Source organism: Pseudoliparis swirei, chromosome 17 (genome assembly GCF_029220125.1).
Source record: "Pseudoliparis swirei isolate HS2019 ecotype Mariana Trench chromosome 17, NWPU_hadal_v1, whole genome shotgun sequence".
In the NCBI taxonomy this organism is placed as follows: Eukaryota; Metazoa; Chordata; class Actinopteri; order Perciformes; family Liparidae; genus Pseudoliparis; species Pseudoliparis swirei.
The window spans coordinates 20,929,008-20,956,193 of record NC_079404.1 but is presented as its reverse complement, the minus strand read 5'-3'; the positions used below and the strand labels follow the sequence as shown (position 1 = coordinate 20,956,193).

The following is a 27,186-nucleotide window of genomic DNA, read 5'->3' as shown; positions in this document are numbered from 1 at the left end:
GGTTGGTAAACAAAATGCAAACTTGCCCAGGTGTTTTTCTGATCTATTTATCGTGGGGATGTGCGAGTGCAGTCATCAACGCACTTCAGACCTAGTTTCTCTTGAAAATATTTACTGTAATCATAACAAAATTAACCTCCTCATTATTGACTCAAAGTTGTACACTTCACCAAAATAGAAAGGGTTGAGTTAGGACTAAGGGAACGTGTGTATCTTTACAGCATGCAAGTGCAAATCCATCTCCTTGCAGCTGAAAATTGCTGTGAAATAAAGAGGGGTATTCCCAAATTCACTCGATTCAGAAGCAAATGGCATCAATATTCCAACATTTTTCAAATTAAGAAGTGAAGTGAATCTGACTCCTCAATTTCAAAATACATAAAATACATTTCGAAATTGGTGAAAACCACCCATCTAAATGGGTCAGAGAATATTGCGATGATTAATTCATTTCAAAAATATTCCCGGAGTGATTTCAAGCCGTCTTTTGAAGTTGTGGATCAGCTGATAACCATGAACAAATTGTATTGACGTGACAATTTGGAGGCTAAATTATGCAACATTTGATCAACGCCCGTTCGTATGACCTCAGAGACGTGTCTATTCAACAGCTAGGGGCCGAGACGATGTTATATCATATACACTTCCTGGCCATGTGTGTCCCACTTCTTATTCTGTGAGGATGCAGCAGACCTGGGTTATCAGATGCTTGAATATTTTTTATTTTTTTTATCATTGAAGTATATACAATGTTACATACTAGATCTGTATCCTGAAAGCATTCTGTTTCCGTTTGCTCTCGGCAGCCAACACAGCCAAGGTGTTCATTGAGGTGCGGGATGAGAACGACCACCCTCCCGTCTTCTCCAGGAGGCTCTACATCGGCGGCGTGACGGAGGACAGCAAGATCTTCAGCTCTGTGCTCAAGATAGTGGTGAGAAAACATCTGCTCCCGTCTTTCTTTCTGTTGGTTTGTGCCTGACTCCGGTCCCCCGTCTTCAACTCGCACCCTGCAGCCACGGTGGGAGAATTCATCCGCGGTTTCATCTCCTCTCACGATCGCTCGCTCGTAATCCCGGTGTGTTCACAGGAGCGCGGCTGGACATCCCGTCTGATTATCAGCCCGCTCTGCCAAGGAGGTTCCACTGCGTCATGCCGTATACGCTGCGCGTCTATTTTCTATACGTGTGGGTGTGTGTTGGCGGGTCCTCAGGCTGGTGTTTGTGTTTTAAAATCCTTGAGAGACCAGTGTCGGCTTGAATGTCAGCATTACAGCTGAAAAACAGTTGTGCATTGATGTGTAGATGTACAATGTGTCATGGCCACAGATGTCATTTTCTCACGGTTTCAGGATTTGTAATTTCCCCTTTTCAAAATCCTATTTTTGTCCCCAACGCCTTTATTGTGTCAGTTTGATTTTAATACCACATTCTCTGAATTGTCTTTCTCTCCAGCCACCAGAGCCTGTGTCATTTTGAGATATATGTGTGTGTGCCTAGAATCGACGCAAATATTTCTGCTTTCCATGTCAGTGGACGTGCATCATCAGCTTGACTTTGCCACCAGACAGCACGGCGCAAGTTGTTTATCAGCCGGCTCGTGTTTTTCACTTTTTTTTATTCACAGAACACGACTTAGTGTTGCCTGACCGACGCTAAGCGTTGCTGTTGATGTGATGCTCCTCTATCAGTGCCTGTAATCAGGACTTTGTTGTTTCAATTTAGCTGAAGAAAATTGATGGGCCTCAACTAACCTGTTGTCTGGAAAACTAACTTTCGGCTGAGTGTCAGCCACTTTACAATAGAAAGAAGAAATGAGTCCCAAGTGGAGACATATAAATAGATATACGGTGATGTTTCTTTAATTGGTACAATTTAAGATAACTCTGGGACTTTGCCTTCATCTTCTGAACTGCATGTCACCGTGTTGTGGTCACATCAACGCACAGACCATCGTTATAGTGCATTAAGGAACACCTTTTAAATATGTAAATGTTGAAAGGAATTAGAAGGAACTGTAGCCTGTAACAGTATTTTAAATGGAACTGGAACCTGGCCAGAAACACGAGAACTACTTCCAGTATGGACATCAATGGTGTAGAGAGAATAGTAGGAAAGAAAAGGAAGGTGTAATATCCAACAGGCAAGCGGGAGTACAATGGTCATAATGGGAGATTCATAAAAAGTATATAAGACCTTCTAGCGGCTGTGAAAATCAGCCCAAATCATCAAAGGGTACGGTGGAGGGATCCGTCACTCAACCTTTAAATCCCCAACATATTTCTGTTGCTGTCCAAAAGTAAAAAGATGGGAAAACTAGGGGCAGCCGGGGATTAAATTCATTGTATTGATGCTTTTTCTGCAGGAAATGAGCTAATCCGTAATCTTTATGTTAGAACTTTGAAAAGAAAAAAAGCTCTACATTTATACAGTGCTTATTTTAGGTATGTGACTCTTTCTTCACTGATTTCTCCCATCAACCGTGACCAATTATCTTCAACGGTTTCTACTTCGAACACGTCTACCTGTCTCTTGGACCCCATCCCGACGAGGCTGCTTAAAGACGTTTGCCTTTAAAGTTATACATTAGATATTATCAATGTGTCTTCTAACAGGCCACGAAACACTCCTTCAAGGTGGCTGTTATTAAACCTCTCCTGAAGAAGCCCACTGGATCCAGAGGTGTTGGCCTACAGACCGATCTCTAACCTCCTTCCTCTCCAAGATCCTTGAGAAAGTGGTAAATCAGTTGTGCGACTTTCTACATCATAATAGTTTATTTGAGAAATTTCAATCAGGATTTAGAAAACACCACAGCACCGAGACGGCACTGGTGAAAATTACAAATGACCTCTTAATGGCAGCAGATAAAGGACTCCTCTCTGTCCTGGTCTTGTTAGATTAGTGCTCGCAGGTATGATATGAGTCTGACATCACATGTTGTACAGAGACTGGCATTTCCATAGCAGGCACGGCACTAATTTGGTTTAAATCCTATCAGATCGATCTCAGTTTGTATTTGTAAACGATGATGCCTCGATAACCACTAACGTTAATCACGGAGTTCCACAAGGTTCTGTGCTTGGACCAATTTTATTTACCTTATACATGCTTCCTTTGGGCAATATTATCAGGAAACACTCCATAAACTTTCATTGTTATGAAGATGATACTCAACTATATTTATCGATAAAACCAGAGGAGAGCAACCAACTCGGTAAAATTCAAGCATGTCTTAAAGACATAAAAACATGGATGACCTGCAATTTCTTGATGTTAAACTCAGACAAAACCAAGTAATTTTAATCGGCCCTGAGCACCTCAGAGATCAATTATCTGGTGATGTGGATTCTGTAGACGGCATTGCCCTGGCATCCAACACCACTGTAAAGAATCTTGGCGTTATCTTTGATCGGGACTTGTCCTTTAACTCCCACGTAAAGCAAATCTCAAGGACTGCATTCTTTCATCTACGTAATATTTCAAAAATCAGGCACATCTTATCTCAAAAAGATGCAGAAAATTGGTTCACGCGTCACATTTCGAGACTGGATTACTGCAACTCCTTATTATCAGGCTGCTCTAATAAATCTCTTAGGTCCCTCCAGTTGATCCAGAATGCTGCAGCTCGTGTTCTCACTAAAACTAAGAAAAGAGATCACATCACTCCTGCACTAGCTGCTCTGCACTGGCTCCCAGTAAAATCAAGAATCACTTTTAAAATTCTTCTTAACCTACAAAGCCTTGATTGGTGATGCACCATCATATCTTAAGGAGCTTGTAGTACCATATTGCCCACTAGAGAGCTACGCTCACTAAATGCGGGACTACTTGTAGTTCCTAGAGTCTTAAAAAGTAGAATGGGAGCCAGAGCCTTTAGTTATCAAGCACCTCTTTATGGAACCAGCTTCCAATTTCAGTCCGGGAGGCAGACACAGTCACCTCGTTTAAGAGTAGACTTAAGACCTTCCTCTTGACAGAGCTTATAGTTAGGGCTGAATCAGGTTTGCCCTGGTCCAGCCCCTTGATATGCTGCTATAGGCTTATAGCTGCCGGGGACGTTTTAGGATGCACTGAGTACCTATCTCCTCTTTTTTCTCTCCTTAAGGGTGAATTTTCATCTGTCAATCACACGTTACTAACTCTGCTTTGTCGCGCGAGTCCTTTTGACTTCACGTCTCATCGGGTCATCGGACCCTATGAGACGGCATAGATCCTATCTGCCTGATGGATCATCGAGGTCTGGGTCGTGGTATTCCTGCTCCTGACTACGCCACTGTCCTGTTGAGACTCGCCCACTGTTGAGACTCCGCCCACCTCCTCCCCACCGCCATCTGCCTGATGGATCGTGGAGGTCTCCATCGTGGAATATGCCTACTATGAACTATTCATACACTCTGTCATATTCATTGAATGTATTTTAACTCTAAATCTGTCCTTCTGTACACATTACATCTATTGCATCTGTCCATCCTAGGAGAGGGATCCTCCTCTGTTGCTCTCCTCCAGGTTTCTTCCTTTTTCCCCTGAAGGGTTATTTGGGAGTTTTTCCTGGTCCGATGTGAGGTTTTGGGGCAGGGATGTCTATGTGTACAGATTGTAAAGCACTCCGAGACAAATTTGTAATTTGTGAAATTGGGCTATACAAATAAACTGAATTGAATTGAATTGCATTTTAAGAAAGGCAGAGAGTATAGGGCATACTTTCCAAAGTTATACAATAATTTAGAGACTTCAACACATGCAGAAAATATCCATGTAGTTCATACAGGAACTTTTAAATACCTCATCAACCGGCACATACGTTACACTTAAATATAATATGGTAAATCATTTTTACAATGCACTTTCTTTGGTCGATGTTTGAGTGTGTTATATTGAGTTAAAGTATTGTAGGCACGGTAGGAGATTCAGCCTCTAAGCATTATTCAGGACATGATCATTGTGGTGTTGGATGGGTCTTCATGTTTATTACATCAGAGGTCAAAGGTATGATATGAGTCTGAATCACATGTACAGGACTGTCTCAGAAAATTAGAATATTGTGATGAAGTTCTTTATTTTCTGTAATGCAATTAAAAAAACAAAAATGTCATGCATTCTGGATTCATTACAAATCAACTGAAATATTGCAAGCCTTTTATTCTTTTAATATTGCTGATTATGGCTTACAGCTTAAGAAAACTCTAAAATCCTATCTCATAAAATTTGAATATTTCCTCAGACCAAGTTTTAAAAAAAGATTTATAACAGCTGAGTGTTTGTCAAGGCTCAGGAAACCCTTGCAGGTGTTTCGAGTTAATTAGACAATTCAAGTGATTTGTTTAATACCCTACTAGTATACTTTTTCATGATATTCTAATATTTAGAGATAGGATATTTGAGTTTTCTTAAGCTGTAAGCCATAATCAGCAATATTAAAAGAATAAAAGGCTTGCAATATTTCAGTTGATTTGTAATGAATCCAGAATGCATGACATTTTTGTTTCTTTAATTGCATTACAGAAAATAAAGAACTTCATCACAATATTCTAATTTTCTGAGACAGTCCTGTATGTCCAATCACATGTGCCGTGTGCTTTATAAGATTTATTTTTTCCATTCTCGTTGATTCTTTTGGTTGAAGTATGAGATCAGAGTGTGCATTTGTTTGTGTTGTCTCACATCGTGATCCTATATTGTCATATGCATCTGGTTAAAAATCTCATTAAGGATTTGTTCCTTAGCAACAGACTAGAGATAGATTTAACTCTGTCTACCATGCGTTGTTGTTAGGGCCTCTCGGTTGTCTAGGGGGGCGCAGGCCGCAACATACAAATGATAAGGGGTACAGCTAAGGGGGGAGCAAAGGGGCCAAACAATAAAGTGAAATACTTAAGCAAATAAAGAATATTTATTTCACAGAGTTAAGGCTTAACGAAGGGTAGACTAAAACAGAAGCAAAAGGAAAAGGCGTCAGGGTCTCCAAGGGCAACACAACAAACAAAACCCCCATGCTAACGAGAAAACAAAAGATCCCACTGACCTACCAGAGTAGAAAGGAAAAACAATACTGAGCTCCCTGTCTGACCACAAAACAGGAGGAAATGGACACAACAAAAATGGCGGAGAACCCCTACACAGCTTCACCCGCAGAGACGCAAATGGTGGCCTACACTTCGGCACCATACCACAGAAATTGGAGGACAAGAGAGCGAGAGAAACACTTAGTCAGGGTCTATATTTGTCCCGCCCACTGATTAGCTGATCCCTCTCAGCTGGTGTTGCTCCAGGCGTACCAGACCTGAAAGAGATAGCTCCACCCTCTTCCTGAAAGAGGGCTGTCTCAGTCACGGGACGAAACCATCTTAGAAACAGATACCAAATGAGAAATGTCACGGGGATAGTAACTAATAGAACTTTGGATCGACATGGTGCCTTTCCATAGCAGGAAAAGCACATTAATGACATTATCGATGGATCAGGTCCGTTGTCTGTTAGTGTCTCAGGGTGGCATACCATCAGCACAGAGCAGGAGCCTGGAACTGGAATGCATGTCAATGAAATGCAGACAATGATAATTAATTAATTCATAATTATTTAAGTACTTAACATTTATTTTAATTTAAAAAATGTATTTTTTTTTCAATAGATATTTAAAATCAGATTGTGTGTGTGAGAGAAACATTTTAAACAAGAACGGGCACTCGGTAGAACGCATACCTGCGCCGCAGACACATTTTGGCATTAGTTGCATGCCAATTTGATAAAAATTGACCGCGCTGTGGTAAAAAGAAGATTTTGACCTTTTCATGACCTTGACCTTTGACCCGATCGATCCCAAAATCTAAACTAATGATCCCCGGATAATAACCAATCATCCCACCAAATTTCATGCGATTCAGTTTAATACTTTTTGAGTTATGCGAATAACACACAAACACACACACAGATACAAATAAATACACAGCGATCAAAACATAACCTTCCGCATTCTGCGAAGGTAATAATTGTGTACCTTAAAAACATGGATTAAAGTCATTGGAATTTTCCCGATGAAGTTGATAAAAAGAAATACGCCCAAGCCCTCTTAATAAATATGAAAAGACATATGTGGCTTCAACTCCTCGACCAGCTCAGAATCCCTATCCTCTCTTTCCTTTAACTTGGAATAGACACCAACTCGAAGAATTATGGGTCAAGAGCTATCTATAATTTCCCCCAGGCCGAGGCGTCTTTGAAGTATTGCGAGTGTGAAGTGTTTGTACTTGACTTCATACGTAATAAATTAAAAGGCGCTTCTTTCTCTGGAGGAATACCGTCAACATTTGGCATCCTGTGACACTTAGTCAAAAATAGATGCACACAAGGAGTAACTTGCAGACATTTGGATGTCAGCAAATGCTCGTTGCCGTGCCAGACAGGATTCAGAGGATTGGAAAAGTTAAGTGGATCAAAAATTCATTAACAACATAAGTGTGCTTTTCAGAAGACATATTTGTTTTCATAATTACACCCTGCTTCTTGTGTCGTTCACATGAGCCTTTAATCGCTAAGTAATGGGATAACGAGTCCCCAAAATTGCAGTGACCTTTTTTTTTTCCAGTACCCTCTCTGGCTCTCTGCCGTTTAAAAAAAAAAAACGGGGGAAAGGATTTTTCAACAACAAGCAAATGCCTTAATGTTTACATGTTTAACGTAAACCATCAAAATCTATAGCTTTTCACTTTATTGTGGCAGCTTGAAAACAAACTTACTCTTAAAAAGTTTTCCCTCAGTGTCCAGAACAACTTAAAAATATATTTGCTCTACATACCCTTGCAGTACGACCCCCCCCCCCCCCACTCTTCCCCTCCTCTTCCAATGGCTGAAGAAACAAAAGAGATTGCTGCTATTTATCAGTGTCACGTACAAGTACTCTGAAAATTGATGCCTGTATGAGCTCAGTGGCCAGTCAGAATGTGTGGCCCAGAGGTCGATCAATGACAAGCTTACGATGCTCATGTTCCCGATGTGGTTTTTGCGGATTTAATTATTTATTAATTTTTAACCCTGTTTAGTTTCTTGTTTTGATGTCAGAAATACTATTTTCCAATAATCGAAAAAAAATTTGCCAACTTCTAATATATTTACCAAATGTACAACTGTTATCATTTCTATTTTTATAGAAATTATGTATCTCAAAACTATGTTTAATAGTAGGAGGGCACCACGTGTTTGAGTTTGCCGTGATCCATTCATAGTTTATAAAAATGTGCCAAACTGTCGGTGGTTCAACACGATGTTCTCGTGGTTATCCATCAATGGCTCTGACATTATTAGATAACATTTTCTTAACACCGTGGCGAAAATCATTTCTGAAACCAGACAGCCATCATCTTATCTTCAAGAGCTCCAGCAATGATTGGTGGATTCTAGCTCAGGCTGTATTGCAATGTCAAATCAGTACTTTTCTTTCCCTGACACGCTGCTTTCTCTTTTTCTTATTGTTTTGAGCATCGCACAGTTTCTTTCCTGTCCAACTTGTTCTATTTGTGTGCTACATTTGTGTTACAGGCCACTGATAAGGACACTGGGAATTACAGTGAGATGGCATACCGCCTGATCATCCCACCGGCACCGGAGGGCCAGGACAGCTTTGTCATCGAGACGTATACAGGTGTCATCAAGTCGGCCATCAAGTTTCGAAATATGCGCCGGTCCTACTTCAAGTTTGAAGTGATTGCCACGGACGACTATGGAAAAGGTCTCAGCAGCAGTGCTGAAGTGGTGGTGAGTATCCAGTGCTATGCCTTTTGTCGCGCATATGTATGCCGATCAATATATATATATATACTGCACGGGTATTGGGCTGTGTGCACACCGGTGGCATATTATACATTCCATATACTATATATAAAATACAATATGAGGACACAGGTACAATCATTGCAGCTAGAAAGTCACTCATATTAATAGTAATAATAATATATTAGATTTATATCGCGCTTTATAGAAATCTCAAAGACGCTTCATGGTTAAAAATCATACAAACACTTGTTCCATTGTATCCAGAAACAAGAACAATACCTCGTATCACTCAGTGCTGCGTCAGCCAAGGCTTTTATAACTACATTCTCTGAGACACTCAATCAACATTTAAATGTATTTATATATATATACTGTATATATAAATATAATATATTATATATATATTATTGTATATATATATATATACACACAATTCCTCAAGACAGAATGGAAAGTGGGAACATTACGAGTCACAAACATCCGACTTGCACTTGTCCGTCTAGGAAGCTTGAGCAGGATTCTGAACGTCTCATTAAATGCCACCTGGATCTTTTTTTTTTTTTTTTCCTTAACTGTAACTGCACCACAGGTGGGCTGTATAGAAGAGTACTGTAGACTCTAAACAGAGCAGTTTTAACAGCTTCTGTACACACTTCTCATGTATCACTGGCGGTCAGATGAGACCTCTCGCCCAAGCTCCTTCTCCGGCGTCTCGGTTCCTTCTGCTCTCTATAAGGAAGAGATGCGCACAAACACACAGACAGATTAATTACAGCTGGGGCTGATTGATCAATCAACTGATGATCAATCAGCCGATGCCGATTAGACCTCGTCTCGGCACCGTTCCCTGAACCCCCCCCCCCTCCCCCCACCCGCTCAATCCACTTAGCCACACCCCACTGCCACAACATGAACTGTAGGTGCCAGCATGTTGGTTTGCGCATCAGGTTTGCGACACCGCCGCTGCACATCGTCTTCATCACTGAGGTCCTTCCTGAAGATGTGACCCAAGTATCTAAACTTCCTGCACCGCATTCAGCTCCTGGTCTCCCAATGAGAATAAAAGAAGATGTACACTACCGTTCAAAAGTTTGGGGTCACCAAGACAATTTCGTGTCTTCCATGAAAACTCACACTTTTATTTATCAAATGAATTGAACATTTCATAGAACATATAGTCAAGACATTGACAAGGTTAGAAATAATGATTAATAATTTGAAGTATTAATTTTGTTCTACAAACTTCAAGCTCAAAGGAAGGCCAGTTGTATAGCTTATATCACCAGCATAACTGTTTTCAGCTGTGCTAGCATAATTGCACAAGGGTTTTCTAATCAGACATTAGTCTTCTAAGGCGATTAGTAAACACAATGTACCATTAGAACACTGGAGTGATCGTTGATGGAAATGGGCCTCTATACACCTCTGGAGATATTTCATTAGAAACCAGACGTTTCCACCTAGAATAGTCATTTACCACATTAACAATGTATAGTGTGTATTTTTGATTAATTTAATGTTATCTTTATTGAAAAAACAGTGCTTTTCTTTGAAAAATAAAGACATTTCTAAGTGACCCCAAACTTTTGAACGGTCGTGTAGCTTCTGATCCTCCTTCGCTTTAGCGATCATGATAACACTGTTTTTAGATATACTTGATATCATAGTGCACCCCATACCTTAAGCAGACTCGTGAGGTATTGCTGTTGCGCAATAAGGAGACAGGACCACTACGTCGTCAGCGTAGAGCAGATGGTTAATGAGACTTTCCCCCACCATACATCCTCTCTTACACTCGTTTAACTCTTTAGAAAGGTCATCCATATGGAGATTAAAAAGAGCAGGTGACAGTGTTCCACCTTGTCGGACGCCATTGGCCACGAGGAAGGGTGCAGAAACACTCTTACCCCATCATGCTCGCATGGTTTGACGTGAAAACCAAAAGTGAAAAAATAATAAAACATGGAGGGACACCTCGCCCGTACAGTTTGACAAACACTGTGGAATGATTAACTCGATCAAAAGCTTTCGATGAATTTTAAAACCAAATTGATTATCAGTAATTATGATGTAATTTTGAAGCCTATCTAAGAGGATTTGTTCTTATACTTTAGAAAGTATACTGGCCGGAGCAATTGGTCGGTAATTGTCAATGTTGGATATTTTACCGGTTTTATTTTTGATTACTGGCACTGACAAAACAGTGAGCATAGAGTCAGGAAGTACGCCGTGCATTACCAAACCAGAAAAACAACGCTGACATTCTCTCATGTCCCGATAGTGTTTACTCCACTGATCTGCAATACTATCCCAAACAACTGCCCCATCAACACTGGATGGCAGGGGCGTCTTCATGTTATCGGCAACCTTAACTTCTCTCCAGAAATCAAAGACATTATTCTGCTGAAAACGTTTGGTCATGGAGTTTTCCCTCATGGCCTCTGTTCATTTCTTTGAATGAAGCGCTCAGCCTATTTAAATCTAGCATCTGCGCGTTTCTTGTGTTCACACTCTGGACCCGTGTCGTGCTTTTCCTGATGATAAAATATTGATTCCATGTGGCTTCACATCCATATCTGTGCAGAGAACGGCTCTTAAGAAATATGGAATCGGTTTTCGATGTCTGTAATTCACTGATAGAAGAGCCGTAACAAAAGGGCCATCCCAGAAATGTCACATGTCAAAGTCAATTTCGGAGTCATCGGTCATACACTACCGTTCAAAAGTTTGGGATCACCCAGACAATTTCGTGGTTTCCATGAAAACTCACACTTTTATTTATCAAATGAGTTGCAAAATGTATAGAAAATATAGTCAAGACATTGACAAGGTTCGAAATAATGATTTGTATTTGAAGTATTAATTTTTTTCTTCAAACTTTGCTTTCGTCAAAGAATGTTCCTTTTGCAGCAATTACAGCATTGCAGACCTTTGGCATTCTAGCTGTTAATTTGTTGAGGTAATCTGTTGAAATGTCATCCCACGCTTCCTGAAGCACCTCCACAAGTTGGATTGGCTTGATGGGCACTTCTTGCGGACCATACGGTCAAGCTGCTCCCACAACAGCTCAATGGGGTTGAGATCTGGTGACTGTGCTGGCCACTCCATTACAGACAGCAAGCTGCCTGCTTCTTCCCTCAATAGTTCTTGCACAATGTGGAGGTGTGCTTTGGGTCATTGTCCTGTTGGAGGAGGAAATTGGCTCCAATCAAGCGCTGCCCACAGGGTATGGCATGGCGTTGCAAAATTGAGTGATAGCCTTCCTTATTTAAAATCCCTTTTACCTGGTACAAATCTCCCACTTTACCAGCACCAAAGCAGCCCCAGACCATCACATGACCTCCACCATGCTTGACAGATGGTGTCAGGCACTCTTCCAGCATCTTTTCACCTGTTCTGTGTCTCACAAATGTTCTTCTGTGTGATCCAAACACCTCAAACTTGGATTCATCTGTCCATAACACCTTTTTCCAATCTTCCTCTGTCCAATGCCTGTGTTCTTTTGCCCATACCAATCTTTTCTTTTATTGGCCAGTCTCAGTTATGGCTTTTCTTTGCCACTCTGCCTAGAAGGCCAGCATCCCGGAGTCGCCTCTTCACTGTCGACGCTTGACACTGGCGTTTTGCGGTACCATTTAAAGAAGCTGCCAGTTGAGGACCTGTGAGGCGTCTATTTCTCAAACTAGAGACTCTAATGTACTTGTCTTCTTGTTGAGTTGTGCACCGGGTCCTCCCACTTCTCTTTCTGCTCTGGTTAGAGCCCGTTTGTGCTGTTCTCTGAATGGAGTAGTACACACCGCTGTAGGAAATTTTCAGTTTCTTTGCAATTTCTCGCATGGAATAGCCTTCATTTCTAAGAACAAGAATAGACTGGCGAATTTCACATGAAAGTTCTTTTTTTCTGGCCATTTTGAGAGTCTTATCGAACCCACAAATGTGATGCTCCAGATAATCAACTAGCTCAAAGGAAGGCCAGTTTTATAGCTTCTCTCATCAGCAAAACAGTTTTCAGCTGTGCTAACATAATTGCACAAGGGTTTTCAAGGGTTTTCTAATCATCCATTAGTCTTCTAAGGCGATTAGCAAACACAATGTACCATTAGAACACTGGAGTGATAGTTGCTGGAAATGGGCCTCGATACACCTATGGAGATATTTCATTTGAAACCAGACGTTTCCACCTAGAATAGTCATTTACCACATTAACAATGTATAGAGTGTATTTCTGATTGATTTAATGTTATCTTCATTGAAAAAAACAATGCTTTTCTTTGAAAAATAAGGACATTTCTAAGTGATCCCAAACTTTTGAACGGTAGTGTATATATATATATATATATATATAGTATATATGTAGTTTCCTGTCATAAACTGGCTGTTTAATTACTCTTCCTGCCGGTTGTATCTCAACCTCTCAGACCAACAGAAGGGGGGGGGGGGGGGGGTAACTCTTAAAAAAGAGACTCGAAAAGAAAAGACTCTCAAGATTAAATAGTTTTTTACACTGGCAAAACGTGCAATAATGAGCCCTGCCGCTACAAAGGGGGTAATAAAATGATTCAACATCCTGCTGAGAGAGATGAAGACGAGGAAGAACGGTTCCAGCCGGACTTCAATGGAGAAGACGAGCAGTTAATTGTTATTCATTGTATTTTTCATCCCATCCTTTATTCATTCTTTTCACTTTGTTTATTTTGATCGTTTATTCATTTTTCTGTTTAGTAGTTCAATTGCATATTTAGTCAAATATATAATTAATTCATAAAGATCATTTGATTTGTGTATATGTGAAATGGCATGTCCCTGTACACCTTGAGAAGGACTCCGTAGAAACCCTGAGAATAAGATTTAACTAGGTAATATCTAATCTTGTAGTTTCCCCTATTTATTTATTTTAAATTGGGTGGCATCTCAAATGTAATCTTCTGTTAAATTCTGTTAGTTAAACTAATGGTGGTTTAGGATGTAGAATGAGTGCCATCATTCTTAGATACTAATGTATGGGTTTAAAAGTCATAATTGAATTAGTTATAATTGTTATATATCTGGATTTTAATTATTATGTATTAAGTCTGCTTCCAGAAACCAGTCTACATGGCAACTGCTGTAAGCCTATCAAAAGACGTATGCCATGAAGTACCACCACAAACTATTTTTGTTTTATCATTTTGAAACCTCTGCTGTTTTTGTTTTTTTCAAACTAACTTGTTCATTTTGAGCCTATAGATGGTGCTTTTTTGTTTGTGTTTACTCTGTGCCAGATGTGTCTATTCACGGTAGGTACAGGACACACATGTGGCCTCTGATCCAATTCGACCGTTTCTTTCATCAACGTGTATTCACTTTGTTCACATTACGTAAACGTGTGTGTTGGTGCGTGTGTTTGACTAAATGGGTGTCTCTCGTTTTTTGTCTGCCTTTCTTTTTCCCAATAATTTCCCCGCACACACACTGCGATCGGGCTCAGCTTTGTTCCCGATTCAACGCTTATCTTTCCTGACTGTGGGAAGGATTATTTTTCGGGTGTCTCTCGTTTTTTGTCTGCCTTTCTTTTTCCCAATAATTTCCCCGCACACACACTGCGATCGGGCTCAGCTTTGTTCCCGATTCAACGCTTATCTTTCCTGACTGTGGGAAGGATTATTTTTCGTTTCAGTGAAATATGTCTGGCTAACAAGCTTCTAACGAGACAGAAGGAGGGTCTGGGATATTGCCTGGATATGGGAGAGCAGCGAGTGCGCGCTCGTTAATTTTCACGGGGGAAACCTAATTTCACTGGAGTCGCATGGGAGATTTGGCTTCGGAGCACAGAGGCTGTTGCCGGTGCACTTTTATACAGCATCAGAATTAAAGCCCGTTAAGTTTGCCGCATGGTGCCATTGCAAGCTGGCAATTAGAGGGTCCCATTTGATTTGACAGAAGCATTTGAATGTGTCGACCAAACTCACAGCGGGACATATGTTGACTTATTTTATATTTTGCTTTGTATGCTTCTATATCTTTCATCCCTGTTTTTATATTGTATTTTTTATTTTTTATTCATGTGTGTTTGGTTTATTGGTGCTGCTACTGCTACGACAAATTTCCCCTTGGGGATTAATAAAGTATATATCTATCTATCTATCTATCTATCTATGTGACACACTGGCTTCACGGCACTTTATTTCTATTTTTCTGCTGTCTGTTTTACCGCTTGCTCTTGTTATTCCTCTCTTTCCCTCAATCCGATTCTCTCTCAGGTTTCCGTGGTCAACGCGTTGGACATGCAAGTTGTTGTGTCCACTGTCCCGCCTGCTTTAGTGGAAAAGCATAGAGAGGAGCTCATTCGGTAAGGCAGCAATGACTGTTATTGACATGTGAAAGAAGCAAACTAAACTAGAACGGGCACTCGGTAGAGCGCATACCTTCGCAAAAACATCCCAAAATCTAATCAAAATGGTCCTCGGATAATAACCAATCATCCCACAAAATTTCATGCGATTCAAGAATATTTTGACCTGTTCATGACCTTGACCTTGACCTTTGACCCGATAGATCCCAAAATCTAATCAAATGGTCCCCGGATAATAACCAATCATCCCACCAAATTTCATGCGATTCGGTTTAACACTTTTTGACTTATGCGAGTAACACGCATACAAATAAATAAATAAATAATTACACGGCGATCAAAACATAACCTTCCGCATTTTCAATGCGAAGGTAACAATGTGTTAAATCGGGAGAAACCAACATCGGTGTTTGCTTATTGGAAGGAGTACATGTCTGACCTCATCCAATGCAACTTATTATCTTCAATACATTTCCTCGCCCTCTAATATTCCTTTTGTTAATTGACACTGGAAGATGAATTGCATCTTTTCTGTGCTTGGTTCAAAGTGGGACTGTAATTTGACCGTACATTTATTTTAGAAGGCCTGGAGGGACATTAATGAATTAGCTGTCTTAAACAACATTTGGAAATAGACAGGAACCAAGAAGAGAAAACGTTACGTACAATTTGTCTGTTATTCAATAACCATCGACCAATCCATTAGGATCATGGATTAGCCAACGACACGGTCGAGTCTATCCTCTCGAGTCTGTTTTCCAGCATTGTCCAAATTAATTAATGATAGCGATTCATGAAACATCTTTTTGCGGCTCATGGGGCACCGTGTTTAATCTAATTAGTCAATCTGAAAGGCAAATGAGCGTTAATCGTTGTTTTCAAGAGCTTGCTGTGTCTCTCCCACACACATGGCACTGCTCTTTAGGCTGAAAAACAAACATTAGTCACGTTAAGCTCTTGCAGTGATGACATTTTAGAGCTCTAGGATTTTGCACGGTGCTTTTGATGATCCGGGGGCCATTTCCGAGTGCTCCAACTGTTCATCCACCTCGGCAAGGACAAACTGCAAGGGGATTTCTCGATTGGCTGTAATTTGAGGTGTGGATGTCTCCCTGCCTGAACAGGATTACCAACGCCTTGCTTTGCCGAAAGCCCAATTCTGAAGCGAAAAGCAGCCCGACGGGGGCAATCATTCCTCGAATGGAGTGCTTGAGATCGGAGGCTTTAATACCACTTTGGGGAAAAGGTTCCCAGAAATGATTTGAACGAATGCAAATCCGTTTTGTGGTGTATTTACGCCGTTATCTCTTTTCTTCTATAAGTTTGGTTTTGTTTTCCGTTTCAGCATTTTGGAGCGCCACATCCAGGACCAGATTCCAGGTGCCAAAGTGATTGTTGAGTCAATCGGGCCACGTCGCCATGGCGATGGCTTTGAACTTGAGGACTACAGTAAGTCGGACCTGATGGTGTATGCCATTGACCCGCTCACCAACAGGGCCATTTCACCCAAGGAACTTTTCAAGTGAGTGGGTATATTTTATTACAAGAAGTAGAGTCCACCGTTTGGTTTGTGTTTGCTGCATAGCTTCTTCCCTGCTGTACCCCCCCCCCCCCCCCGTCCATAAAGGGAGTCAGCAGGCTTCCTCCTCTACAGTGTCTGCCATTACTTTCCTTATAATACCTCGTTTATCCTGCACACATCTGTGACACCATTTGGGAAAATGTAAGAGAGGTTAGGAAGGGACAAAGTGAGAGCGAAGCAGGGAGTATTTTAACTATTTAACCTGTCGTGTCAGAGCCTCAAAGCGCCTGCAGAAATGCCAAGAACACATCTTGTTTTGGACCTGGCGATGGAGTGATTTAGGTCACTGTTTAACCACTGAGAGAGCATGTTCACATGCTATTAAAGCGACACCGAAAAAGTGCTTACATTATACGATTTCATCCCTTCAGAAGAAATAAAGAGTGAGCTGGCACCTGAAAACAATCTCACCTTTCTCAAGTTATTCAGCCCTTCTGTCACACCGATCAGACACCTATCTTTAAAAGGCAATCTCCATCCGAGCATGAGAGTTGCCAATCAATAGGTAACACCCCCTCACTGAGTTGTGCCCTTCACTCTCTACCAATTTGCTCCCCTGCTTGACAAACAGTGAGCTAGACGACACAATCTTCCCTGTTTATTCCTCTTTATATGCTTGCTGCCAATTCTGTTGTGTGTGTGGCGACTAAGAAACCTTCCTCCTTGTCTTTAAAAAAAGACCATTTCAGTTCATTTTCAAACCCTCCACTCAAATGACCTTTTAGAGGTGCTCTGTCTATGTATTGAATGAATCTATAGACATTATCTGAGTGACCTTGAGAATCAGAAGAGTACCTCAACTGTTTTTTTACACTGCAAAAATTAAAATCGAAGTCAGATGAAATATCTTAAATTAAGGCAATCTATGCTTGTTTTTTGACTGACAAGATATTTATTCTTACAAGGCAGGGTTAGGGTTAGAGCATTTCACTTGTTTTAAGAAATCTTGGCAAGTCAAATTTTCCTGTTCTGTTGGCAGATAATTTGGCTTATTTCAAGTAATATTCCCTCATTTTATTTCTTTTTTTTCTTGTTTTTTTAGGCTGAATTTTTGCAGTGCAAATGGTGGATTGAGACTGCTGCCTTTGGAAGGGTGGCCCTTGTGTCATAAGAACAGCTCTTTATTCAACCCAAATCGGTATAATAATAATGCCATTATCACAAGTAGCAGCTTTTAAGAGATCCAAGCTCATTTTAAAAGAGGCTACATCCCTTTAATATATGATTCTGCTTCCGTAGACACAAATACTAACGGAAAAATCCTTTAGACTAGAGGAGAAAGGCTTTTTACGTATGCAGTCTGAGCATGTTGTGGGGTAATTGCATGTAATATATCTGTGACTTGCCTGTCAGAATACATAGACAGAACGAGAGAGAAAACATAGTAATTTTGACATTATAAAGTGTCCTTATGCCACCTTGAACACACACTACCATTTGACCTCTCTCTCGAGGATGGTCTGCCAGAGAAAACGGTTGATAACCTTCATCTCCGCTCATTTATTCACCTCTAGAAAAACAGAAATGACGTGATGTGGCAGTTTGCTCAATCTTTCAAGCAGCAGAATGTTTGAAAGCCACTCTAATTATTGGTATAAAATGACATTGGGAGAGCAATGGGTGAATTGCTGTTAATTTTACTTCCATATCGATGCTAATTCTGAGGAAAAACATTTTTGGGAGGAAGGTCACACGAAGGATTTTTATTATTCTTTTGTCAAAGCTTTTGCGCTTAAAGTAAGACATAAATGTATGTGAGCAGTATGTAGAATAATAATAATGTAATGGTCTAATTTACCAGATGATACTGACCTTGAAATACTTGTCTCTCAGCATATGATGCACTTAAGTTGTTTACCACTTGAAGCAGGGGAAAACGAGTTGAGAGCACAACATTGACATATCTTTTGAATTATTATGGTGATTTATTTTTAGCAACAGTTGCTTACAAGCCAGCAATTATAGATCAACATAAATCATTTATCTGTCTTGGTTCTCTACCGTTTATAAGAAGTGCACTGTGGAGTCACCGTGGAGTCACCCACTGGTTTATGGACTGCTGTTCTGAAGCCTTTAGTCTGGAATGTGTTGTCGGTGCCATCTTCGGTTTTTTGCATCCGGAAGTGACACAAAAGTCTGAATCACAACAGAATGATGAATAAGATATTTGTAGTCCTCCAAAATTATTACAATCAAGTTTCAAGTTTCAAGTTTCAAGTTTTTATTGTCACATCCCCTTTTATACAAGTATAATCGGTTCGTGAAATTCTTATGTGCAAAACACCCGACAGCAGTAGCAGACTAAAAAAAGAATAAGAATGAGAATAAACTATACAATATCCACACAAAAAAAAGAAGAAAGTATTAACAATATATATATAAAACAATGTAATAGAATATACATCATGGCAATATATATATATAAAACAATGTAATAAAATATACACTTTTTTGAGACTATATATATATATATATGTATATACATACAATATATATATAAACAATGTAATAAAATATACACCATGGCCATAGATATTCACAGAATATGTTCTGGTGTGTAGTGTTAATGAGGGTCTCAGTCCTTGTTCAGCAGCCTGATGGCCTGACTGAAGAAGCTGTCCCTCAGTCTGTTTGTGCGGCACTTGATACTGCGGTATCGCCTGCCTGACGGTAGAAGGGTGAACAGTTTGTGGCCGGGGTGGTTATTGTCTTTCATCATCCGTTTGGCCCTGGCCACGCACCGCTTGGTGTATATGTCCAGGATGGAGGGAAGCTCACCTCCAACGATGTACTGTGCCGACCGCACCACCCTCTGTAGTGCCCTACGCTCCAGGTTGGTGCAGTCTCTGTCCCAGACGGTGATGGAACCTGTCGGAACACTCACGATGGTACTGGTGTAGAATGTTCTGAGGATGCGGGGGCCATGTTGAATTTCCTCAGTCGCCTAAGGAAATACAGGCGTTGTTGGGCCCTTTTCACCACGTGAGTGGTGTGCGTGGTCCATGTGAGGTCCTCGGAGATGTGCACGCCGAGGAACTTGAAGCTGCTGACCTCTCTACTGCAACTCCGTCTATGGAGATGGGGTGTGCTCTCCTCTCCGCTTCCTGTAGTCCACGATCAGCTCCTTGGTCTTCTTGACGTTGAGGACGAGGCTGTTCTCCTGGCACCACTGTACCAGTGATCCAACCTCCTCCCTATAGGCTGTCTCGTCGTCGACGGTGATCAGCCCCAACACTGTTGTGTCGTCAGCAAACTTGATGATGACGTTGGAGCTGTGCATGGCCGTGCAGTCGTGGGTGTACAGGGAGTAGAGGAGAGGGCTCAACACGCATCCCTGAGGGCTCCCGTGTTGAGGGTCAGCGGCTCTGAGGTGGTACCGCCCATCCTCACCACCTGGCGGCGGCCCGACAGGAAGTCCAGTATCCAGCTGCACATGGTAGAGTGCAGGCCTAGACCTCTGAGCTTGGTGTCGAGCTTGGCAGGAACAATAGTGTTGAACGCTGAGCTGTAGTCCACAACCAGCATTCGCACACAACAGTTCCTCCCCTCCAGGTGGGAAAGGGCGGTGTGAAGTGCCATGGCAATTGCGTCGTCGGTGGATCTGTTTTGACGATATGCAAATTGCCATGGGTCCAGCGTGGCAGGCAACATGGAACAAATGAAGTCCTTGACCAACCTCTCAAAGCATTTACTGACAATCGAGGTGAGGGCTACGGGTCTCCAGTCATTCAGGCAGGTTACCTTGGGGTGTTTGGGGACAGGCACAATGGTGGACATCTTGAAGCTCTCAGGAACAACAGCCTGGGACAGGGAGAGGTTGAAGATGTCTGCGAAGACTCCTGCCAACTGGTCTGCACATGCTCTGAGGCCGCGCCCGGGATGTGGTCGGGACCTGCCGCCTTCCGGATGTCCACCCGCTTGAAGGCTCTGCGCACGTCAGCCTCTGAGATGATCAGCAGGCTGGTCTCCTCGGGCGGCGCTGCCTTCGGCGGGCTGCCGTTCACGTCGAACCGAGCAAAGAATGTATTTAGCTCGCCTGGGAGGGAGGTAGAGGAGTTCTCTTCACCGCTGGTTTTCCCTCTGAAGTCCGTGATTGTCTGTAGCCCCTTCCACACACCTCTCACGTCATGGCTCTTGAGCTTTTCCTCCACCTTGTTCCTGAACTCCCGCTTGGCAGAGCCGATGGTCTTACGGAGGTCGTAGCGGGCTCTTTTGTATTCCGCCATATTCCCGGAGTCAAAGGCGGTGTTACGCGTGCGGAGTGCAGCGCGAACATCGCCATTTATCCACGGTTTCTGGTTGGGATAAATCCGAACCGACTTGGTAGGAACAACGTCATCTATGCATTTCTTGATGAACCCGGTGACTGAGGACGCGTACTCACTGACGTTGTTGTCCGACGCGACCCTGAACATATCCCAGTCAGCACGTTCAAAACAGTCCTGTAGCATAGACTCCGATTGGTCCGACCAGCGTTGGTATTAACTTTAACAAACTGAAAACACAATGTGAAAGGGTTAAAAAGTTGTAAAACTGACAATTTCCAGACCAGACAACGCCGTGGTAGCGACCTGTCGTCAGGGTTCGTACGTTTATGGAAAACCTGGAAAAGTCATGGAATTTTAAAAATTGTCATTTCCAGGCCTGGAAAAGTCATGGAAAAAACTTAAATCATAAAAGTTTTGGAAAAGTCATGGAAGTTTGTTATAATCACGTGTTCATTTACGCCGAGTTTGAAATAATGAATATGTTTTTTAAAGAAAGACGCTCAAAATATAAGCCGACGTACGCTCTCAATATGCCAAATCTTCTACATTTTTCATGTTTATACTGAGATTTCAGTTTGGTCATGGAAATTTGGTTTAAAGTCATGGAAAAGTCCTGGAAATCCATTGGTCAAAATGTGTAAGAACCCTGCTGTCAGTCGCAAGTTACCCACCTTGCTTAATCGTCCGTTATGTTCTTAATGGCACATCATGCTCTTTTGAAGAAGATTTTAAACTAGCGATTTCGACCATAAACTCGTGTTTAAAACGTCTAAGTAGTGTCATTTCTTCCAACAGACTTCTATACAAACCAGAGGTGTGGACTCTGGCTATTAGGAAGAATGTTATGTTATGTTATGTAGGTTATGACATTTTGGCATTGGCTTCACTCTGGGTTGCAGCTTGGCCTCTAACAACTTTAAGGGGAAATATCTGGCTCTTTAGCCGTGCCATCTGCCAGTTGGAGACCAGTGTTTTTTTTAAAATGTTTCCCCTGAAAACAGCGGCCTGCTGCAGTGAAACATGACACGATGAGAGCTGTGAGAGTAAACCAAAACACAAAAGTTGTAGGCGAAACAATGAGCTGTAACATTTTTTTATCCAGCTGTGCTTGCAGATTCAGGTAATAATTTCCAGCGAGCAACCCTTTTTGACATGGTCTCATTGTTCTCACATCATCATTTGGTACATTATTACACAATAAACTAGAATGGGCACGCGGTAGAGCGCATACCTTCGCATATCACAAGATTGGGCATTGAATTATGAACATTTTGGCATTAGTTGCATGCCAATTGGATAGAAATTGACCGCGCTATGGCAAAAAGAAGATTATGACCTTTTCATGACCTTGACCTTTGACCCGATCGATCCCAAAATCTAATCAAATGGTCCCCGGATAATAACCAATCATCCCACAAAATTTCGTGCGATTCGCTTTAATACTTTTTGAGTTATGCGAGTAACACGCATACAAATAAATAAATACACGGCGATCAAAACATAACCTTCCGCATTTTCAATGCGACGGTAACGATTACAGCTGCATTTGCAAGATTACGATTATTCCCCTGTTCTCATTATGTGTTTTAAATCCCAGATTTCTTGACGGGAATGTGCTGGAAATCAACAAGGAGTTCCAGCCGTATCTGGGTGAGGGCGGCCGTATTCTGGAGATCCGCTCCCCGGACATCGTGGCCAGCGTGAAGAAGGCGGCCCAAGCCGTGGGCTACACAGAGGGAGCTCTCCTGGCCCTGGCCATCATCATCATCCTGTGCTGCATCCCTGCCATCCTCATCGTCATGGTCACCTACAAACAGTGAGTACTCTCGCCTCAGTAATCATCTTCTGTCATCGATTCATCGTATTTAAACTGTTGGAAGAAGGAAATACATTTTAATCAAGCAGACCATCGTCTTGGGAAATATTGCGTTTCACTTGGTTTTAGAGGGAAATATTTGCTCCTCGCAGACTGATCAGACACGTGTTGTTGTTCCATTGTTCCCTTTACCCACAAACGGCATTGTTGAAAGGGGATTTTGTCCGTTTTTTAAGATAAATCGAGAGCAGTTCTTGCTTGTTTGCTGCCTTTGTGCGCGTGTGTGTCTCTGTCGCTCGCTCTCTCTCATCAGACATGCTGACTGCGCGCTCTGCTGGGCTAATCTTCTTGCTCATGCTCTGTGAAAGCAGATTAATTAACACTCATTTGTGACAAATATCCACAGCCAATTGTGACCGTCAGAGGGCGTCTTCACGCGGCTTAATCATCTCCTGACATACACACAATAAACCACGTCTGGTGTGTTCAAACTCTCTCATTCACACACACACACACACACACAGTCACACACTCACACACACACACACACTCACACACACACACACACTCACTCAGACACACACACTCACTCACACACTCACACACACACACACTCACGCACACTCACTCACACACTCACGCACACTCACTCACACACACATACACACTCCCACACACTCCCCCCCACACACACACACTCACACACACACACACAGTCACACACATACACACACTCACACCCGCCCACACACTCACACACACACACACACACTCACTCACTCAGACACACTCACACACACTCACTCACACTCACTCACACACACATACACACTCCCACACACTCCCCCCCACACACACACACTCACACACACACACACAGTCACTCACACACACACTCACACACACACACACACTCACTCACTCACACACTCACACACACACACACACTCACTCACACACACACACACACTCACACACACACACACACTCACTCAGACACACTCACACACACACACTCACTCACTCACTCACTCAGACACACTCACACACACACACACACACACGCACACTCACACACACACGCACACTCACACACACACGCACACTCACTCACACATTCACTCACACACACACTCACTCACTCACACACTCACACACACACTCACACACACACACTCACACACACTCACACACACACTCACACACTCACTCACACACTCACACACACACACACTCACACACACACACACACTCACACACACACTCACACACACACACTCACACACACTCACTCACACACACACTCACACACACACTCACACACACACACACTCACACACACACACACACACTCACACACACACTCACACACACACACACTCACACACACACACTCACACACACACTCACACACACACACACACACTCACTCACTCACACACTCACTCACTCACACACACACTCACACACACACACACACACACACACACACACACTCACTCACTCACACACACACACAGACACAGTGTATTCTGTTTGTTTAAAGGTGAGGAAATTGAACTCTCGTCTGGTTGGAGTCGGGGTCTTATCCCCTCGAGTCGTTCGTATGCTGAACATGTTCCATGAACAGTGATGTTTGGGGAAATGTTTTTTCCCGGCCGACGGGCGGAGCGGTTGCCCAGACGCTCAGAACAAACACACAGCGGAAAGCTGTTGATGGTGACATTAGACCGAGCGCACAGACTGTCACAGCAGATGGCACTTAGTTGCTGGCGTCATTACTTTGGTCAAATTAAACGATTTACGAAATCACTTTCTGTAAAGTCAACATATTTCTGCGTTCATTTCAGAATGAGCCTAATGTTTAAAACATGAATCTGTTCATTCATGTGGAACAATTTAATTTGGTTTTGAATAAGTAGTGGTAATATAAATCACAGAGGATTAATTTGAGGTAGAAAAGCAATATCTACTTGTGCATGTCGCCGTGCAGTCGCTGCTGGAGGCCTGTGTGCTTGCTGCTATGGATAGAAACTGAAGGGAACTTATAGAAAGTTTTATACTGTTTAATAGATTAATACTATATGTGAAACAAAGTTATGTTGTTTTCTGTGAAAGAATTGCATGAATAATGTTCATTATTAAATCCAACGTGTCTGTGTTGTGTCACCTCCCAACATTAATTCTAATTGTATGGCGGTTACACTCTTGAGAAAATATTAATTTGCTCATCTTTTTTTGTCTCCTATCTCTCTCTTCCTGCCTCCTCTCCTTTCTCCTGAATCAAACCCTATCAACAGGTTCAAAGAGTAAGTCATATTTATTTCTTCAAGTTTGACAAGTTTGACAGTTTCTTTCTCATATTCATTATTCATTCGTTTTTTAAAGTGGAATGTTTTGAAGATAATGGAAAATAATGCATGCTTGGTAATGCCACTCTTTGTACATGTCATAATACTGCCAATATTATGACATGAAGCAACGGTGATTCATCTTGTAAGATACATAATTAAGTTATATTGTGGCTGTTTAGATTCATGTGAGAAAATCTAATGAAATTCGAAAAGGAAAATCGACAGGACGCATAGTTCTGTCCTAAGATGCTCTTACTCATCTCTAATGCTGCACTCGTCGCTCTATTGAAAACCTGTTACCCATTAGTTGTGCGCGTGCTTTGTTGTTTGGCCTCCCAGTTCACCCTCCTGTTACCTTTCGGGTCAATTTGACCCTATTCAATGTTTAATGTCGGTGTTCTTTGGGGTCAATTTGACCCCAGGCTGTTTTTCACTGTGTCAAACATATAAGAAATATCAACTTTTTTCTATATTTAAAGGGCTATTTAGGTAGTCAACAAACAAACATAAAGTACCTCACACTTAAACTTGGAAAACAATATTAATTCTAATAATTTTCTGGAGGTTTTAATTGCTGGGGTCAAATTGACCCCGAGGGTAAAATATGTCAGTAAATATAAAGGTAACAGGAGGGTTAATAAAAGCCTATTTGGGCAGAACGTAGCTCTAAAAATGTCTAGTTGAAGAGACATAAAAAGCTAGAAATCCACAATACATTTGTTGTTGTTGGGTACCATTTAAGACATTTTGTAAGACTGCCGTGGAGCCATGGAGGTGTGTTTCCCCCAATAGAAATCTTCGATCTTTTCCACTATATTGTCATCACTGTGCTGCTCCTGTGCAATTTAACCCTCCTGTTACCTTTAGGGTCAATTTGACCCCATTCAATGTTTAATGTCGGTGTTCTTTGGGGTCAATTTGACCCCAGGCTGTTTTTCACTGTCAAATATATCAGAAATATCAACTTTTTTATTTATTTAAAGGGCTATTTAGGTAGTCAACAAACAAACATAAAGTACCTCACACTTAAACTTGGGAAACAATATTAATTCTAATAATTTTCTGGAGGTTTTAATTGCTGGGGTCAAATTGACCCCGAGGGTAAAATATGTCAGTAAATGTAAAGGTAACAGGAGGGTTAACTTAACTTGTGAACCACCCCGTTGTAGAAAGGATATGTTAATTCTTAACTCCATTGAGTGTGAAAGAACCTTTCGGGCTTGACTTCCCTTTGCGTGTTTTGTGCACGAGGTTATTTCCCCGTGGACCGGAGACATATCTCTGATGACTGTAAATGTTGACGCCTTTGCACAGGCGACAGGCAGAGTGTTCCAAAACTGCCAGGATTCAGATGGCTCTACCACCAGGAGGGAAAGCAGCTCCGGCGGGGGCTCCCAGTGCCAACCTGTACGAGGAGCTGGGCGACAGCAGCATGTGAGTCAACCCTGACCCTTTATTGACCTCCCATCCCACCTGTTCCCACGACAGGTACTCTTGCTATGCAGGTTCCCTTCTTTGATTTTCATCTCGGGGGAAAAAAGAAAAAGAAAAAAGCTTTCATGTTGAATGTCACTACCTCTGCCTTTAGTATCCTCCTGCTTTTGACACCGACTGATGTCTAGTAGACAAAATCCTTTGTTTTTTATTAAATTCCTACCGGCAGCTCTGCATGTTGACCTCAGACGTCCACCGTCTGCTTTCCACGTATTTGTACCTGCATCAATGGATCTCCCTGCTATTTGGCTTCCTGCCCATTGTACACTTTAAATGTCGGAGCTGGTGATGAGACTTGAGCTAATACATGTGTTCCCATTTTAACTCTGTATACTTTTTTTTGCAAGATGCTCTTTCAAGGTAAGGAGAGTGTGTTGTGTTATGATGTGTAGTTCGCTGGGAATAGAAACAAATACAGGCTGGCCTGTGCTTCGTGATTGTTTTTTTTATAAATGACTTTACTTTACCTTCCTTTGATTAAAATCTTCATTCAATATTAGCCTTTATGCACAGTGTTTAATCTTTCATTTGACATAAAACTCCAAACCTGGAATTAATGCCATGAATAAATCA

At 41.8% G+C, this 27,186-nt stretch overlaps 1 protein-coding gene across 1 annotated transcript in view; it reads left to right on the top strand.

Moving 5' to 3' along the window:
- pcdh15a (protocadherin-related 15a) overlaps window positions 1-27,186 on the top strand; it is a 276,702-nt gene that overhangs the window by 234,745 nt on the left and 14,771 nt on the right. The window contains exons 28-34 of the mRNA XM_056436303.1: window positions 807-934; window positions 8,535-8,750; window positions 15,008-15,096; window positions 16,445-16,621; window positions 22,547-22,765; window positions 25,066-25,074; window positions 26,434-26,553. Of these exons, the coding sequence (XP_056292278.1) occupies window positions 807-934; window positions 8,535-8,750; window positions 15,008-15,096; window positions 16,445-16,621; window positions 22,547-22,765; window positions 25,066-25,074; window positions 26,434-26,553 (958 nt within the window). The remainder of the gene's footprint in view (window positions 1-806; window positions 935-8,534; window positions 8,751-15,007; window positions 15,097-16,444; window positions 16,622-22,546; window positions 22,766-25,065; window positions 25,075-26,433; window positions 26,554-27,186) is intronic.